General features: G+C 41.0%; 1 protein-coding gene across 1 annotated transcript in view; it reads right to left on the bottom strand.

Moving 5' to 3' along the window:
* Nucleotides 1–1,426: 1,426 nt before the first annotated feature.
* Nucleotides 1,427–17,971, bottom strand: part of LOC135470741 (potassium voltage-gated channel protein Shaw-like) — a 40,967-nt gene continuing 24,422 nt past the window's right edge. Inside the window, 1 exon segment of the mRNA XM_064749780.1 lies at nucleotides 1,427–2,825. Within this exon segment, the coding sequence (XP_064605850.1) occupies nucleotides 1,743–2,825 (1,083 nt within the window). The 3' untranslated portion in view covers nucleotides 1,427–1,742.

Here is a 17,971-nt window from a genome sequence, read left to right as displayed (position 1 = left end):
ACAATATCGTGTCATATTCAACATGATGTCCTGTTAGTCTAATAGAATATTTATGTCGAATTAATAGACTATGTGTGTTACATTTAACAGAAAAATCTGCTGCAGTAGCAGTATACATTCTAGCATCACTCAGACAACAAACTTTCTGTTAAAATTAACAGATTATATTTTTAAGAGTACTCGTAGTCGACACAGCTCAAATCGTGCCATACCACAATATCGGTACAGACAGCAACAATGTCGTGGTTCTTCCAAGGTTCTGGATAATCGAATCAACATGCTATATGCTTCGAAGAAACTTTTTTTCGCCCCACAATTTGTTTATCCCTTCATGTGTCTGATCGGATCAAATCACAAGAAAAACATCCTATTATATGTCACAGTCTAAACTATCAAGACGATATTCGACTGGCTGGTAGATATTACAAAGACGATATCCAATAGAAGATCAGTAAAGCCAAATTTAAATGGTATTCTTTTGTACAGTTGGGCTACATTGGGGTACATATATCAAGAGTGCCGTATACAGTAACTACGGTGCACCACGTCTTTATGGGAGAGAAAGTGTATTAACATGTTCCAAAGTTAAAAGTTGCGCAAAAGAGTTCGTAAGTGTTTTCGCCTTCAGCAATACATCATATATATACCTACCCGCGTGTAACTATACCTGCTTTGCCGTAGTTTTGAACAAAGAAGTCTACAATGGAAAGACGTTGGCCGTACCCCTTGATTACATGTGCCTGTCCTGTACTTAGACCCCCCACTCTCCGGGGGTACACCAGTAGACACCACGGCTGTGATTTTGCCGTGGAGCTCCGCTGTCATCCAGTCGATGACATACTGTCTAACTATCTAGGTCCTAATCCACCCAAGCTACAACTGGTCCGCTAAACCACTATTCACATGGCGTGAAGGTTAGTATCACCAAGGTATTCATGCATAGAAATAAGTACATCATATATAGTGCAATCAGTTACAATCCGCGGTGATATCCTGGAATCCCGGAGATGTTTTCGAATGGACCAAAATGATGCACAGTTCGAACCAATATACGAAAGCCCAGAAAATCAAATATCACGTTGCAGGCCTCGAGGGAACCTTGTCTGAAAGAGAATGGTTTCTCCATAATCTCCAAACAAGACAAACTCCATTCTGCAGGGATGGCTCCTTTTTTTCAGCCTTCATCTCAGCAGAGACGTGTTCGTTGCGTCAAAAAGTAACCTTTCCATCGTGAATCCAGCGGTGTCAGCACACCAGCTTTTACTGAGCTCACACTTTGGTTGCGGATCCAGCAATACCAACCAAATTCTTTCTGAATGAACACCTTTGCTTTGGTTCCAGCCGAGTCAATCAAGTCTTTCCAGATCAACATCTGTTGTGTGGCTCCAGCCGCATCAACAACCTCTTTCCAGATCAATATCTGTTGTGGTTCCAGCCCCATCAACAACCTCTTTCCAGATCAACATCTGTTGTGGTTCCAGCCGCATCAACAACCTCTTTCCAGATCAACAGCTATTGTGGTTTCAGCCGCATCAACCACTGTCTTTCCAGATCAACATATTTGCTGTGGTTCCAGCCGCATCAACCGCTGTTTGCGATCCAGCGATAATAATAATCATCTGTCCGTATCATCTGTCAGGTCAGTTTTAGAATACGGCCTGCTAACCATTGTGCATTTCACAATGTGTATTTATTTGCTGTGGTTTCAGCCCAAACGAAACCACTGATTGTCTGCCGGATTGTCACAGGTTTGTTTCTCCTTGTCCCCGCTCGCCATGTTCAGCACAAATCCTAGACGAGCTCCGGGACGTTTTCTTGTCTTTATCCGTCGTCTGCCCAAAGTCTGACTCCGAAAACTCGTCCGAAAGCCGACACAAAGGAACGATTGTAGAATTAACCGAATTCTCATTCTCATGAATCGTAACTTTACCGTTCAGGTAAGTCTCTAATATCACTGATGACCCGGAGTACTGTCTTTTCCTCATTGTGTGGGACTCGATGGAGACTTCGTCAGCCGACTTAATCCGCGTGCCTTTAGGTACTTCTGACCGTGATCGGACGTGTGTATAGAAGAGGGTAAAATTGTTTGATATTACTGGGATTGTTAAGGCCACCATTAAAACGCCACACACGGCACATCCGGCACCCACGATGTAACCAAGGGACGTCTTAGGGTACACGTCCCCGTAGCCCACGGTAGTCATGGTTATGATGGCCCACCAAAAACCCACTGGAATCGTCGTGAAAGTTTTACTGGGATTGACAGCATCTTCCCGTTCTGCATAGTAGATCATACTGGCGAAAACAAGCATTCCAATGATCAAGAATATGGACAACATGAGAAACTCCTGTATGCTGGCCCTTAGCGCGCACACTAAAATCTTTAACGCCTGGTAATGTTTGACCAGGTGAAAAATTCTAAACATCCTGATGATTCTCAGGATGAACATCACTTCGAATATTAGCCTCTCGCTCAGGTAGCAGTACTCGATGTCGATTTCGTTCAGGACAAACTGCACGTAGAGGGGCACGAGTGCCAACATATCTATGATGTTCATGGGCGACCGAACGAATTTCAGCTTGTTTGGAGCGAAGGTAAACCTGCAGATCAGTTCCAGGGTGAAGAACACCGTACAAACTATATCTATTACATTGAGGAATTTATTCGGCTCCCATTGTAACATCTGGTCCTGAAGCGACCCATCGCACTTGCTGGTGGTGTTGGCGACTTTGGGGATGCCCTTTGGCCTGAGTTTGGGCAACGTCTCCAAACAGAAGCCCAAGATGGACAGCATCACAAAGAAGAAAGACGAGATGCCGTATAGCTGAAAAGATAAATAAAGAAAGATAAGACATCTGGGAACTCCAACAAATGAAATCAAAATACTGCTGCGCAGTTCTATTCTGCGACTCCTGTTTCTTCTTCGTCCTCTCCCTTTATAGCTTTTCTGGTCATGTTTTCTTGTTTCAATCAGTTTTCATGCTTAAATCTTAGAAGGGCTTGGGCCCATTGTACAAAGCAGTCGCAAACTGCGCCTGGCGTAACGTCCACGGCAACATAAAAGGAAGAAATACGTCGCCATGGTAAATGCGCTTGAGGCAGCCTTGCGACAATTTTGTAGAACCCTGGAATCAGATCGTTCACGAATTTCAGTGAGAAAGTTCACTGAGAAAGTACAAATGTTCGTCACAGCAATCATTGTAGCTTGTTATAAGAACATGTTTTGATCAATTTGTTTTGGACTTTGGTCGCAGTAGGGACATTTAATCCCCAGCTGTGTACACTGCAATCTACAATCATGGACGCATGAATGCATGTCTGAAAGACTTAATAAACCTCATCACAAAGCGGTGTAATTTTATGTATTATTTTTTTTTTATTTTAACTATTTACATAATGGCGGAGAGGTCTAATGGTCCAGAAAATCCCCCTGTCTTAAGGGGTACATAAACCCATACCATACAACGAAGAGTAATAAAGAAAGTTGTGTTATAAAAAAGGAAGAAAAAACATATTTTATGTTATTTAATAACCTCTCTATTTTACTTTTCGCCCCATATCGCGAATTTTCACGGCGTCATCGATTAACTTAATGGCAACGCGGAAACAGCTGAGCGACCCTCGTTCTGGCACTTCCCTTCAAAGAGTTGTTTTGATGGCTGCCATAATTGACGTCATGACAACAAGAGCCGTACAAAGACTGAAATTCGAATAAAGTTTTAAGCCCAAGAATAGAACTGAGCATCTTTTTTGTACTTGTCTATGTTATAAAACATCCTAAACTACATATTAAGACAAAAAAAGAACACTTCATGTATTCTTTAAGAGTGTAGGATTCAAACACACCGATTCATTAGCCGGGAGCATGACACTACCCGCGGTGCCAGCGCATTAACTATCCAAGACAGCGAGCCCCCCCTGTGATCAAGTTTTAACTGAAACTTAATGGATATTATTAAAAGCCGACAACCGAGACAACAATATTTTTATAAACAACAAGGATACGTGGTTAAACACAACATCACTTTGAGAACGTTTCCTGGATAGATGTTGACAGGTGTTAACAGTCTTCCGATTAGCGTTGTCTGAGCAACTTTCACATGACAGCTAATTTATGCATTATGTCAACCAATCAGGTTCCACGTAATATAAGTTATTCATTAATATACTTGATTGTTGTTTAACGCCATACTTAGAAATGTTTTATTTAGAAGATAAATCGTTAAACCAGCGTGGACGACCGCCTATTGTCACTAATTAAGGCACCACGAAGTGTGAGAGCAATCCTGTACACGTACATGCTTTCAATTGCAAATTTTAAAGGACAACATAAAACAAATGTTACTTTAGATGTTTTTAATTCAAAAATTTAGATATTTCAAGGCTTAAAAGTAAACCAAAGACAAACAATGTCCAATAGCAAAAAAAAAACAACAAAAAAACACAGCAATGTTCGCACTTTGCCATGGGCTAATTTCAAGCCAGTCCCCCATGACGGCAGCGGGACACATCTACGCAGGTTTGAAGCGCATAAAAGTTAAAGGATTGCGGTTCTCAACAGTGTCAAACAGCATACAGATAAATGAATAAATAAAAGTATGATAAGAAATCAATCAATACTGAATTCCAATGTAACATGCTTGGTAAAGAAACCTAAATCAATTTACAAGGGGATACAAAATTTGTCTATCAATCTCTCTTCAATTTCTACATTTGTATTATTTAACAGCAAATCAAAAAGCGATTTGTGCGAGTTCAGTTCAAAATCCTCAAGGAAGAAAGAACAGGGATGCATGTTAAAACTCTCTACAATTAAACAACTCGGATGCATATTAAAATTGTTTACGATCAAATAACAGGGATGTATAGGCCTATATTGGATGAACATGAATGAATGTTAAAACTTCCTCCCGTCAAATATCAGGAATGCACGTTAAAATTATCTACGATCAAACAATAGGGTTGCATGTTAAAACTTTTATCACAAAATAACAGTAAAAAGTATGTTAGAAACTCTGCGATCAAACAAAAGTGATGGATGTTAAAACATGTTCGAACAAATACATGTAGGCCTATGTTAAAACTACGATCAAACAACAGGGATGTATTTCAGAACTCTCTACGACCAAATACAGGTTACAAATTAAGACTTTTTTACCGTCAAATAACAGGGATGCATGCTAAAACTCTCTGTGGTCAAATAACAGGGATGCATGTTAAAACTTTCTACCGTCAAATAACAGGGATGCACGTTAAAACTCTCTACGGTCAAATAACAGGGATACATGTTAAAACTCTCTACGGTCAAATAACAGGGATACATGTTAAAACTCTCTACGGTCAAATAATAGGGATGCATGTTAAAACTCTCTACGGTCATATCTCAGAGCTGCCATGTTAAATCTCCCTATATGAAGGAGTATGATGTAATAACAGGAATCGTTCTCTGACGGGAGCGCTAATTTATTATTGATACAGAAAGCTGGCAGTCAACAACGATAGGTGATAGTCCAGTTCGTTCTGAATAACAGCGTAAAAAACGGCACAAGGCTGCTTAATGAGCGGGAAATGATGTTAGAGCTGGCAGTTAGTGTCGGTGTGGTGGCGGCGTGACACTGATCACGAGAGGCAGCTGGGACGTCGGAACATAGCGCGCCATCACCACCTCGGGCTGTATACAGCACAGACAGGAGTTCTCAACTAGCACATAGCCAGTAGATTTGCCGGCATATCGAGCTTCCACGGTTTCCAAGCCATACGACTCTTCTAGCTTCCTCTGATTTCAGATATTGATCTCAATCGTTAATAAGGTTATCCCAGGCCTGTTATCCGTATTATTTGGTTATCAGAGTTTGTTATTAGACAATCATGTATTATGTATGGCACAGCATCGCCGGCTTAGGTTTAATTTCGTGTAAAGCTTCAAGACTCTTTATGCCTTGTCCAGGCTATGTTCGGCGTGTTCATCGAGGCGGGAATGCCGGATGCATTTGGGAGAGAGCAAGAAGGTGGTGCGGTAGTGGGGAGGGATGGGTTAATGACTGGAGAAGATACTGAAGCCGAACAAAAAAATATTTTAACAAGTCCCTAACTGAGCTCTGTAGACTTCCGGCGAACGCTCAAGACCACGCGGTGGTGGAATCTAACAGTATTATTTCGTCAATAACACGATACTGATAAAAGCGGGAAGCCAGATGGATCCATCAGTAACTTGCTTTACTTCAAAATCTGTGTTGGAACTGAACGCTCAGAAAAAGATATTGATAATTTATCCATTAAACAGTCCACAGTTTTCTTTTTCATGCGTTATTACTGTGGTACACTACTGACTTAATAGTGACAGAACTAGTGACAGAACTATAATACGTTCTGGTAACAAGAGTTCATATGACAAAAAGCACTGTGTTTTATATCATACGCTCGGCAACAAGCGTTTACGTGAAATGAAATTACTGCGCTTAATGGTATAGGCTTTGATAACAAGAATTTACGTGAAAACAAAGTACGCCTATTGTTCTTGACATAAGCTTTGGCAATAAACCTTTACGTCAAACAAAAGTATTACATTCGATGTTATGCCTTCTGGTAACAAAAGTTTGTGCAAGAACAAAGTCTTGCGCTTAATATTGTAAGCTCTGACACAAGTGTTTACGCGAGAACAGAGTATTATACTTCATGTTATACCTCATGGTAACAAGTGTTTACGTGAGAACAAAGTATTATACTCGATGTCCTACATTCTGTTAACAAGCGTTTGCGTGAGTAATGTGCTTAATCTTACACCTTCTGGTAACAACCGCTCAAATGAGAACAAAGTAATGTGGTCGGTGCTGTACGCTGTGGCAGCAAACGTTTACGTGAAATCAAAGTATGGCGCTTAATGTAATATCTTCTGGTAGCAAGTACTTACGTTAACACAAAGTAATGTGCTTGATGTTATAAGCTATGACACAAAGTGTTTTCGTGAAATCAAAGTATTTCGATTGATGTTATACCTACTGGTAACAAGTACTTAGAGATCAAAGTATTACGCTTGATGTAAAGGTTCTGATAACAGGAATTAACATGACATGCCGCAGAATGAATGCATTTATACCAATAAATCAACTTAGGGTTGGACCAATCAGTCAGTCACCACAGAATCATTCACCCATCTCCCGCACCCAGGAGTCAATCAATCACCAAACCCATTCTGCCTTTGTATCAATTGATCTATGCACAAATCGTTTTACCTTAGCCATCTGTCAATCAACTTTTCTAAAGTCAATCAACCAGTCAACTCACCTTCTTTCTTCATCAGCTCTATCACTATATCAATCCACCAATGTACCAGTTTACCTCACCCATGAATCTAGCATTCCATCTGCGGCCGTAAGTGGAAAGGTCTGGCAGCAACCTGCGGATGGTCGTGGGTTTCCCCCGGGCGCTGCCCGTTTTCCTCCCACCATAATGCTGGCCGCCGTCGTATAAGTGAAATATCCTAGAGTACGGCGTAAAACTAAACAAATAAATAAATAAATGAAACTAGCATTCCGTGGCCATACACGTAAATCTGTCAATCAACCCAGTAGCCGACACTAACCATTTTAACACTATAAAAATTAATCCGTTAAAATGACAGAATACTATGTTTTCCGAGTGACGGCAGAATAAATTACTGATTGATTTATTTATTGAGTGTTGTATTTATTTATTTATTTATTTATTTATTTATTTGAATGGTGCTTTATGCCGTAATCAAGAATACTGCGATAGAGATCATTATTTTGTTATGTTACAAATTACTATGTTTTGTGTGCCCGACATGTTCGGATATTGTAATTGAATACTGAGTTGTCCACAGCATAATATTTCGTATCAGAAACACAACATATTAAAGCACTGCACTGCACTGCTATGTAAAATTTAACATTGGTTTTAGACCAATAAGTAAGAAATACACCATGCTTGATTGTATATACGATAATATGTATACATGCTAGGGTTTTAGCAGCGTACTATTCAGTCACATGACGACGGTGAGTCATTAGCTGTGTGTACATATGCTCTGTCTTCTTGTGGCAGGGCGAATCCATGCTGCCAAAGTGCAGCCGCCACTGGAATGTCAAACACATGACACTCCACCCATCCACATATTATGATGACACTGAACGAACCAGTCCTGTTTCCTTGAAAAGACGTCTCAGTGGTGAAAGTGAAGCGAGGCACCAACAAATGCAATTTTCCTTGATGTGATCCGACCTGGGTTTGAACCCTGGTCTCTCGACTTCGTGCGTGATAATAACATGCGTGGGAATTACACTGGTCAGGTAGTCATCGTCAAAATAGATCCTCATTGTAAGAGAACAGTTATGAAAGGAGATTAACATATGCGACAAGGTTAATATGGATAAGTGAACGAATCCGATTAATGCTTGTCATGCAGAGAATAAAATAAGCTCGATCACCATTGGCCATATGGTCAGACACGAATGACAGACAGCTCGAGTAGCTTTTATTGACTTTGTATCAGAATTAACAAACACAGATCTGAATATATCCCCTCCCACTCTGACTCCCTCCCTGTCCAGGTAGCTTTATACAACGACAGGTACTAATTACGTGTATAAGCTGGTGACAAGCCGTTACAGTTTCGATCATGTTCCAAACGAGGCACGTGTCATGGTCATATCACCCTGACATCGCATCTGCGTGACATGGGTCACACTCGGTCACATTATTCCGACACCTCAGACAGCATACATATGATCCCACACGAGAACGACCTGTCGAATGCCACAGTGAAAAACGAGATCACTATTCGCGAACTCGATTTTCACTCCTCGGTTCACCGGGCTTCGAACGATGTGCAACAGGAACGATACTGAAATAGAGTGCTATCCGTGCTCTCTTTGTACCCGGATTGCACTTTAATATGGACGTAAAAAATGGACATTACGGGTGAACAAAAACGTTCAACACAAACCACTGTCGGACTTAAGAGTACTGTATATGAAGTAAGAAATTAGGACATACTCTATGCAAATAGAAGCAGTTTTTACGGTTTTCAGTGATGATGGAAAAAAGTAAGGAGTGTGCCAAGCGAATGAATGAAACCAGTATTCAATTATATGTGGTCGATTATCAAAATATGTATCTCATTTACGCTTCGATAATATATGTTCAAATATCCAACGTGGCGATCTTATTCAACACGATGAATATATTGCTCCCTAATCCCGGGTTAAACGGAGTGAAGAAACAATCATGAAGCAGAATGCCAGAAATGCTGGATACTTCGGCCATACTTTCTTAGAAGTGAACTGCATTGATGGAAAAGTTTAATAAACTTAGGAGCGAAGGCGTTTAACGGAATATTCTTGACACCCATTCTTGACACCCACGCCATACACATGTAGTTCTCCTGAGACCATAGAAAATGTGTACAGTTCCACTCTCCCGTAAACACTGAACACAGTTTACACCATACGATTTGTCAAGTGGACTCGTCTAATTCGAGAGGTTGAATGAAAATGAAAGAAGCCTGTTTCATAAGTTACAATAGCATTGACCAGGCACCAAACCTCTTATAATAGTATTGTTTAGACACCAACCCTGTTGTAATGACATTGCCCAAACACCAAGCCTGTTATAATAACACTGCCCAAACACCAAGCCTGTTATAATAACACTGCCCAAACACCAAGCCTGTTACAATAGCATTGCCCAAACACCAAGCTTGTTATAATAACGCTGCCCAAACACCAAGCCTGTTACAATAGCATTGCCCAAACACCAAGCCTGTTGTAATGACATTGCCCAAACACCAAGGCTGTTACAATAGCATTGCCCAAACACCAAGCCTGTTATGAACGCTTTGTCCAAACAACCACCCTAAACAATGGTATTGTCCAGAAACCAACCTATGTTTATGTTATCATAACATTGTACAACCCTGTTATAATAACATTCTCCAGGACAACAACCCTGTTAATAATAACATGGCCAGACCCAACCCTGTTATAATAACATGACCCATCCACCAAGCCGGTTGTAATAACATGACCATCCACCAAGCCGGTTATAATAACATTGTTCAGACAACAACCGTGTTCTAATAACATTGTCCAGAATGCAACCCCCCTTATAAAAACATTGCCCAGACACCAACAATGTTGTAATAACATTGTCCAGACACCAAGGAAGCTATAATAACATTGTCCAGACACAAACCATCTTAAAATAACATTCTCCACAAACCAACCCCGTTAGACAAACATTGTCCAGACACCAGCCCTGATGGGAAAAACCATTGATGGGAAAGGTGACATTTCAGTTAACACTCACTTCCTATATATTCCAGATTAACACAAGGAATTTATCGCAGAATACTAACTTCCGCATATTGTCACAACATTTATTCGATAATCGTTGTGGAAACCACGCCTAAAGCGAGCTGAATGTCTAAACTTTGCGCAGAAACACACGATATAATTTCGAGAAGTTCGTTAATTGTTTCTGGGGGGGGGGGGGGGTATTTTTAAGAAGACGCCAGGGTCAAACTGTCAGTGAGACAGACGTGAGCATCTATGCATTCCGACACACCCTTGTCTACCGACATATTGAGTAACCAGTTCAATGTTCCTGTGGACTGTCCAATGTCTCAGAAATATTAAGCTGGTACCTTCCGCCTCGGAGAGTGATGAGATTTTTCCCTAATGTAGCACGATCGCTTTTAAAAGACGCGACAAATGTCTACCTGATCAACGCACGAGGGCCCGGTGTGTATGAGTCTGCCATGTGACCACAAAAATCAATATGGAGGCTTTGGAGACAGAGCTTGGATACTTCAGATTAAAGCTTGACATACCCGGCATCTCACTTTGTATTCAACATATGGACGACTTGGCTGTCCAAACAGCTTTTGTCCTCTTTTGCCAGCTCTTTTGTCTATGCAGCTGTGTCCAATGGCACATGTGCGTGGATCCATCGCCAAGCTTCTGAGCCGGACAAACTGTGACGTCATTTCGTTACATATTCACATAGAGCTTGTAAGTTATTTGGGCTGTTAATATTTAATTAGGTCTATAGGTTGTGAAGTAATTTGAGCTTATATGCTTATTACAGGTATACAGCTGGTGAACCATTTGAGCTACCTCTTCAAGGAGACGAAAGATGTGAAAACTATATTGCTAAGAGGTAGATGAACTATTGTGTCATCCAACAACAACAACAAAAAAAAGAGAAAATGATGTATTTCCTCCCACTCGGAAATTATTGATGAACAACAGCAGCCGATAAGTCAACTCTGTGTCTGCCTGAAAAATTCTGCTGAAAAGTAGCATACCCAAAGGCTTGTCATTGACGAACGATGGCGGCAAACGTTTTTACACACACAGCTTTGCCTGTTCTTTCAACAAGGTGGCATCCTGAGGCTTTAGTTGTATTCTTCCTTTTAAAACTGCCATTTGTACCCAACAAGCTATTATTACAGAAATAAATGTAGGGTAATAAATGAGAGACACCATATGTTATCATAGTATGGCAGAGAATAAGTCACTTCCTGTCTAGAGAACTGAATACTAAGACGTTTCGTGATTTGTTAATATTTACAGAGCCAATGACAACGTCTCATTCATGCTTCAGAAAACAGTCAGAAAATATCGTAGATATTTTGTATTTGAAAACTACAGACATCTGTCTTCTTTCGAGTACGCTACTTCCATGACATAATGAAATTAATCTACAATTTGAAAACAACAGAGTGTAAGAACAACGAACATTGCTGCACACAGGGATTAAACCTGGCACACCCGCATGTAAGTATGTACAATGGTAGTTCTAAAATGAGGTAACATTTTAGTTAAAAATGCTCATTTCACCTCACAAGCGAAAGTGATTTGACCAAAGTTTCGGTACGTCACATACGTTTTAGAATCAGCGGCTATCATGCTGGTGTATTTATAGTATACTTTTGCTACTGTCGGAAATGCCCCAGGAGTTCAGGGTGAGTTTTCTTCCGCAGGTAAGTTATCAGTCTAACAAATTTCTCATTATGCGGTCAGGAAATTTGTTTAGAGAGGCGTTATTCTACTGGCAGACAGAGTTCCACCGGCAGATCACATGACCTGGCGTCTGGTGGGCCCGACCCAGCGCAAGGTTAGCATCAGGTTTGTCTGGTCGAGCCTAAACATAACGGGGTGTTTTGTAGCGTGTTTGTTGAGGGGAAGAGATAGTGAATTAGCTCGACAAAGCCCGGGCGCCTGATCAATACACATTCTGGCTAACCCGGTTCTTATTCTTCACCCAAGACACTAGAGGAGTTCTCCTCATTTGCCCCGGACCATTGCCTCCTCCTTACTGTCTACACTCTCCACCAGCCAATAAATCGCCCTGTAAGAAAACAGCTCGGCGAGCCGGAAAATGACGTAAAAGGTCGTACGATTGGTCTGTGGCACTTGTTGATTTTTTTTGTATATTTGTTGTTTTTTTTCTTTCTTCATTTATGGCAATATCTTTCCATTACTGATGACCCTTGATTTAATTTAAAATAGTTTTACACATACAAGTCGTTAATTATAAATAAAAGCAAGCGAAGAGCTACATCGACAACACCTGCAGTCAGGCTACGTAATTAAGATAGCAATTATGGCGGTCGTGTTTTAAAGCACAGGTTTTTACCTGCCACAACATGTCTTGATCAATACAGGTATATCAGCTTACACGGTCTGTGCCGTGTTGTATTATATCTGAACGTTCTGGTAGCTATTACCCTTTTTCCATGCCGCTGTGAAAGAGCCCTACAACTAAATCAAATGTATTTTCATAAACATATATAGAACCGCGTTCACAGGATGCGGATTGTAGTAACAGCTAGGAGCCTCTGATTATGGAAGTCAACATGGTGTTGATCATTTATATAGAAATATTATCGCATCATCCTGAGAAATATGTTCTAATATGAAATACCTAAGAACGACGCGTATAATAAGCCTCTGTTGAAGCAGCCCTAGCTGGATTCGATCCTGTGTCCATTGATCAATCGGACTATACTTTGGCTTCAGACGATTGGATGAGCGAGGTAGCATACTGAATGTTGATTTGTTTATTTATTTCATTGGAGTTTTACGCAAGAATATTTAACTTATACGACGGCAGCCAGTATTATGGTGGAAGGTAACCGGCAGAAACCCATGACCATACATTCGCATGTTGCTGGCAAACCTTCCCATGTATATATGACAGGTGGGGAAGTCCACACTATCCTTATTGAACGTTGTATGAATCTTCTCATACTCAAAAATATTCTCTGATGAAGACTACATTGCTTCTTGTAATTACAGGCTCGACTGTTGTCTACCTTCACACAGCCTTTACTACGATTTAGACTTCCGTTCTGAAACCTGCCACTATGACTCAACACCAATGTACGCGACGCCTCTGCATATAGCGCTCACACATCATTCACGTCTGGTATTTATTGATTACATAAACTTACGTGCTAAGTATAATTAAGCAAATGCCTTAGCTCCAGGTTTCATATCAATTGCAATTTAATTGCAAACGTTCGTGATTTCGTAACAGTGCATCGCGTAAAATATAAATGCAGTCACGTCACCGCCTTGTCGGTGCTGCAGCCGTTGAAGTATCATGCCAAAAACACATGACACCCAACCCAGTCACATTATAATGACACCAGGCCAACCAGTCCTGTTCTGGGCAATAAACGCAAATTGACCGCCGACATAGTAAAAGTGCAGTAAGCCTAATTGCACGAGTTGAACACAGTTGTAAAGCTATGGGACTAAATTTTCAACCTACTTTTCGGTAAAGTCACACATAAATCGAGAATGGGTACTCAAATGAAATAATTTTGGAGCCTGGAGAAAACGATTGACAAAGAATAGGACTAAATGCATGGCATTTACTGAGAAGTACTGATTGACCAGTGAGATTTATTTATTTATTTATTTGATTGGTGTTTTACGCCGTACTCGAGAATATTTCACTTATACCACGGCGGCCAACTTAATGGTGGGTGGAAACCGGGCAGAGCCCGGGGGTAAACCGCAGGTTGTTGTCAGACCTTCCCACGTACGCCCCGGAGAGGAAGCCATCATAAGCTGGACTTGAACTCACAGCGACCGCATTGGTGAAAGAGTCCTGGGTCATTACGCTGCGCTAGCGCGCTAATTAACTGAGCCACGGAGGTCCCCATCAATGAGTTTCATAGAGAAGATGATTTCTCAGGGATAGAATTGACATATTTACGATTGACCAAAATATGACTGACCTATAAAATTATTGAATGTTGGACAGTTACTGAACTACATGTGGAGAGCGTATTGAAGAGTTGTCTTGCACATGATCTCGTGCATGAGGATGGCAAACCTGCCCGACTAAAGAACACCATTATTTATTAAAAAGTTAATTGATTAGTTAGCGAGGAAATTTCGTCTCTGGCACATTATACATAATAAAGTGCGTGCTTCCCACCCAGCTGCCGACTTCATAGCGTTCATAAAGTGCAGATGTTTAGCCTACCCTTTCATAACGTGCAGGTGTTTAGCCTGCCCTTTGCGTGCAGGTGTTTAGCCTGCCCTTTGCGTGCAGCTGTTAAACCAGCCGGCGCATTCCAGATGCGAAGGCCGTGTATTGAAATATGTTACAGGCAACTCGCTTACAGAATAACCGGTACATCCGTTAGTTCAGATTTTTTTTTTGGCATTACCACTGTGTTTTTCGGTGAGTACTGCAAGGTGTTCGGTGTCTGCAACCCATCGGCGGGTTATGTATTTATGAGGCGTTAATCATGCTACAGGGCTAATCAACAGACATATTTGGGAAAATATAATAATGACCACTGACAGGGATTCAACACGCAGGAAGAGAGAGCACGCTAGCGCGCGTCCAAGTCAGTTCATGGCATGATTACGGAGAAAGATTCAGGATACCATTAAGGAAACAGGTGCTTTATTAACATATGTCAGTCGCTGTCTGTGTCAGTTTATGGTATGAACATGGGTTTTCGGACCGTTTGCGTTAACAAACCAGATGCTAGCTAAACATGTGTCAATACACTAAAAAAAAAAATAATCTTTTAACTTTAACGGAAGGTCGATTATTTGAGTAATATTGGAATGTACTCTGCTATTACAGCAGATTGTTCTTTCTAATATAACACTCATATCCACCATAAAGGCTCTATTAGACTAACATGATATTATGTTGAATATGACAGAAAGTTATGTTACAATAACACAATACATTCTAGCATAATTCAGACAACAGATTTTAGTTACAATTAACAGATTAATTGCTTGAGTTTAGCTGTCCAGGTCAGTTCATGACATCAGCATGGAGGTGGCAAGATTCAAACATTAATGTGCCGTAAGATTTGGACATAAGCATTAAGTAAACAGGTGATCATTATTGTGTGTCAGCTGATGACATGAACAGGGAATATGATTAGAACATTAATATTTTTAAAATGGAAACAGGTCGTAGCTACCATGTCAATGCCTCTCCCTGTCAGTTAATGACATGCGCATGGGTTAAAATTTGGACATTAGCATTAAGATAACAGGTGCTGGTTAGAATTAAGACGTGCCAATTCCTGTCCTTGTCAGTAAATGACTTAACTGGTGTCGCCGTACTCAAGAATATTTCACTTATACGAAGCGGCCAGTGGTGGGAGGAAACCGGGCAGTGCCCGGTGGAAACCCACGACCATCCGAAGGTTGCTGACAGATCTTCCCACGTAAGGCCGGATAAATGACATAAACATGGGGTAAACTGGGACATCAGCATTAAGGAAACAGGTACCTGCCAACATGAGTTAAAAGCTGTCCGTGTCAGTATGTGACATAAACAAGGGGTAAACATGGCACAACAGTATTATTTATTTATTTGATTGGTGTTTTACGCCGTACTCAAGAATATTTCACTTATACGACGGCGGCCAGCATTATGATGGGAGTAAACCGGACAGAGCCCGACGAAACCCATGACCATCCGCAGGCTGCTGAAAGACGTCCCCACGTACGGTTGGAGAGGAAGCTAGCATCAGCTGGACTTGAACTCAGAGCGACCGCATTGGTGAGAGGCTCCTGTGTCGTTACGCTGCGCAAGCGCGCTAACCAACTGAGCCGCGGAGGCCCCTCATCAGCATTAAGGAAACAGGGAACCACTAACATGATTCAATAGGTGTCCGTGTTAGTACATGACATATACAAGGGGTAAGAATGGAACATGAATTGCTAGGAAATCGCCGTAGGTAACCAGAAAATATCTCGCCTCTCGTGAATTTACCTCAGACAGGATTTTATACGAACTGTTCACATAAATGGTTAAATTAATGGAAACTCACACGCCCCTATAGCAACATGGCTTGAGCAGCATTCGGTAAAAAAAAATGCAATGATGTTAATAGTCATGTATTACTGGTCTGCAATTACTCAAAATGCTCTGTTGTCATCACAAATAATAAAAAGTTACATGAAAACAATATAAGGGACGAGTATGAAAGACGACATAATAACCGATGAAGTACGGCCTCTTTACCCAAGTTAGGGTTTTATTCTAACCGTTCTTGTAAATGTTTATTTAAAGGTAGCAACTTATACAGCCCCTAGCAACATAGCTTTCCAGAATTAGGTAAAAAAAAAATGAAGTGAAGTTAATGTAATGTATTAGACGCTACAGGTCTAGAATTACTCAAAATGTTTTGCCGTCATCATATATAGTAAACAGTGGCGTGGAAATAATGCAAGAGACCAGACCTCGGGGCTTGTAGTCTGATGATAAATAGTGGGGTGGTTAGGCCAGGGTCGTAGATGAGCCACCACGCATCTTAACATGAGCACACAGCTTTAGTCTAATCTCCCTGATGTGAAAATATGCAAGCTCCTTTCCTTTCCATTCTCCGAAATTCACACCTTAGTACAAATTCCAGCGATAATATTTCTCTCTTGACATTAGCATTTTGTATCGATTATTCATTTTTAACCAATAATACACCTTATTTGCCACATCTATATTAACCCATAGTGTAACACAAAGGAGCGATCGTCATTTTTGCCCAGCTCAGGCGAAATCCCGCGAGTTACAAATACGCCCGCGACCACAAGCCTTAATATTCCACTCCGAAAATTGGCTTGTTGACGCTAACTGGAATTTTTTCTTGATAAACGGTCATAAAGCCAGCTTTAAATCATATTATATACCGTTTATCACGCTTCTGGCAACTTGGATATTAAATTACATTTGTCCTCGGTAATGAGCCTTGGGAAATAAAAACTTGTTGACGAAGCAAGACGTTTTGTAAAGCACATTGTATTAAGTAGGTCGATAATAACCGCTCGACGACGCTCGTGTGTGCCCTTTAGCGCAGTCTGACGTTAGTTGAGGAGCTCTTGTCTTTCACGAATATGATGTCTATAGTGTACCTCACATGCGTGAAAGTTCGTCAGTAACTTGCCGATGGTCGGCGGGAAATTTACGACGGACACACCAGTTTCCTCTACCCACAAAACTGACCGCCTTTCATGGAAAAAGTAACAATTAACCAACTAACTAACTACATTTATTTATTTATTTGATTGATGTTTGTCGTCGTACTCAAGAATATTTCACTTGTATGATGTCGGCCAGCATTATGGTGGGAGGAAACGGGGCAGAACCCGCTGGAAACCCACGACCATCCGCAGATTGCTGGAAGAAACCAACTAAATAAATAAACAGCCGAGTAACTGACCGATACAAATATAACTGACGTGTACAAATATATGCGATAGAAGTTGGGAGACCTGGGATCAAACCACAGAGAATGGTACTTGTTGCTGCCTCGCTTGGCGCTCAGCACTGAGAGTTTAGAGCAAGGAAACATGACTAGTTGGCCCGGTGTCAGTATAATGTGACTGGGTTGGGTGTCAAAATTGTTAAGCACACGAACGGCGTAAAACCCCAATACATACATACAAATATATACGA

The sequence above is a fragment of the Liolophura sinensis genome, chromosome 7 (genome assembly GCF_032854445.1).
Source record: "Liolophura sinensis isolate JHLJ2023 chromosome 7, CUHK_Ljap_v2, whole genome shotgun sequence".
Taxonomy (NCBI): Eukaryota; Metazoa; Mollusca; class Polyplacophora; order Chitonida; family Chitonidae; genus Liolophura; species Liolophura sinensis.
This window is presented reverse-complemented; position numbering and strand designations above follow the sequence as displayed.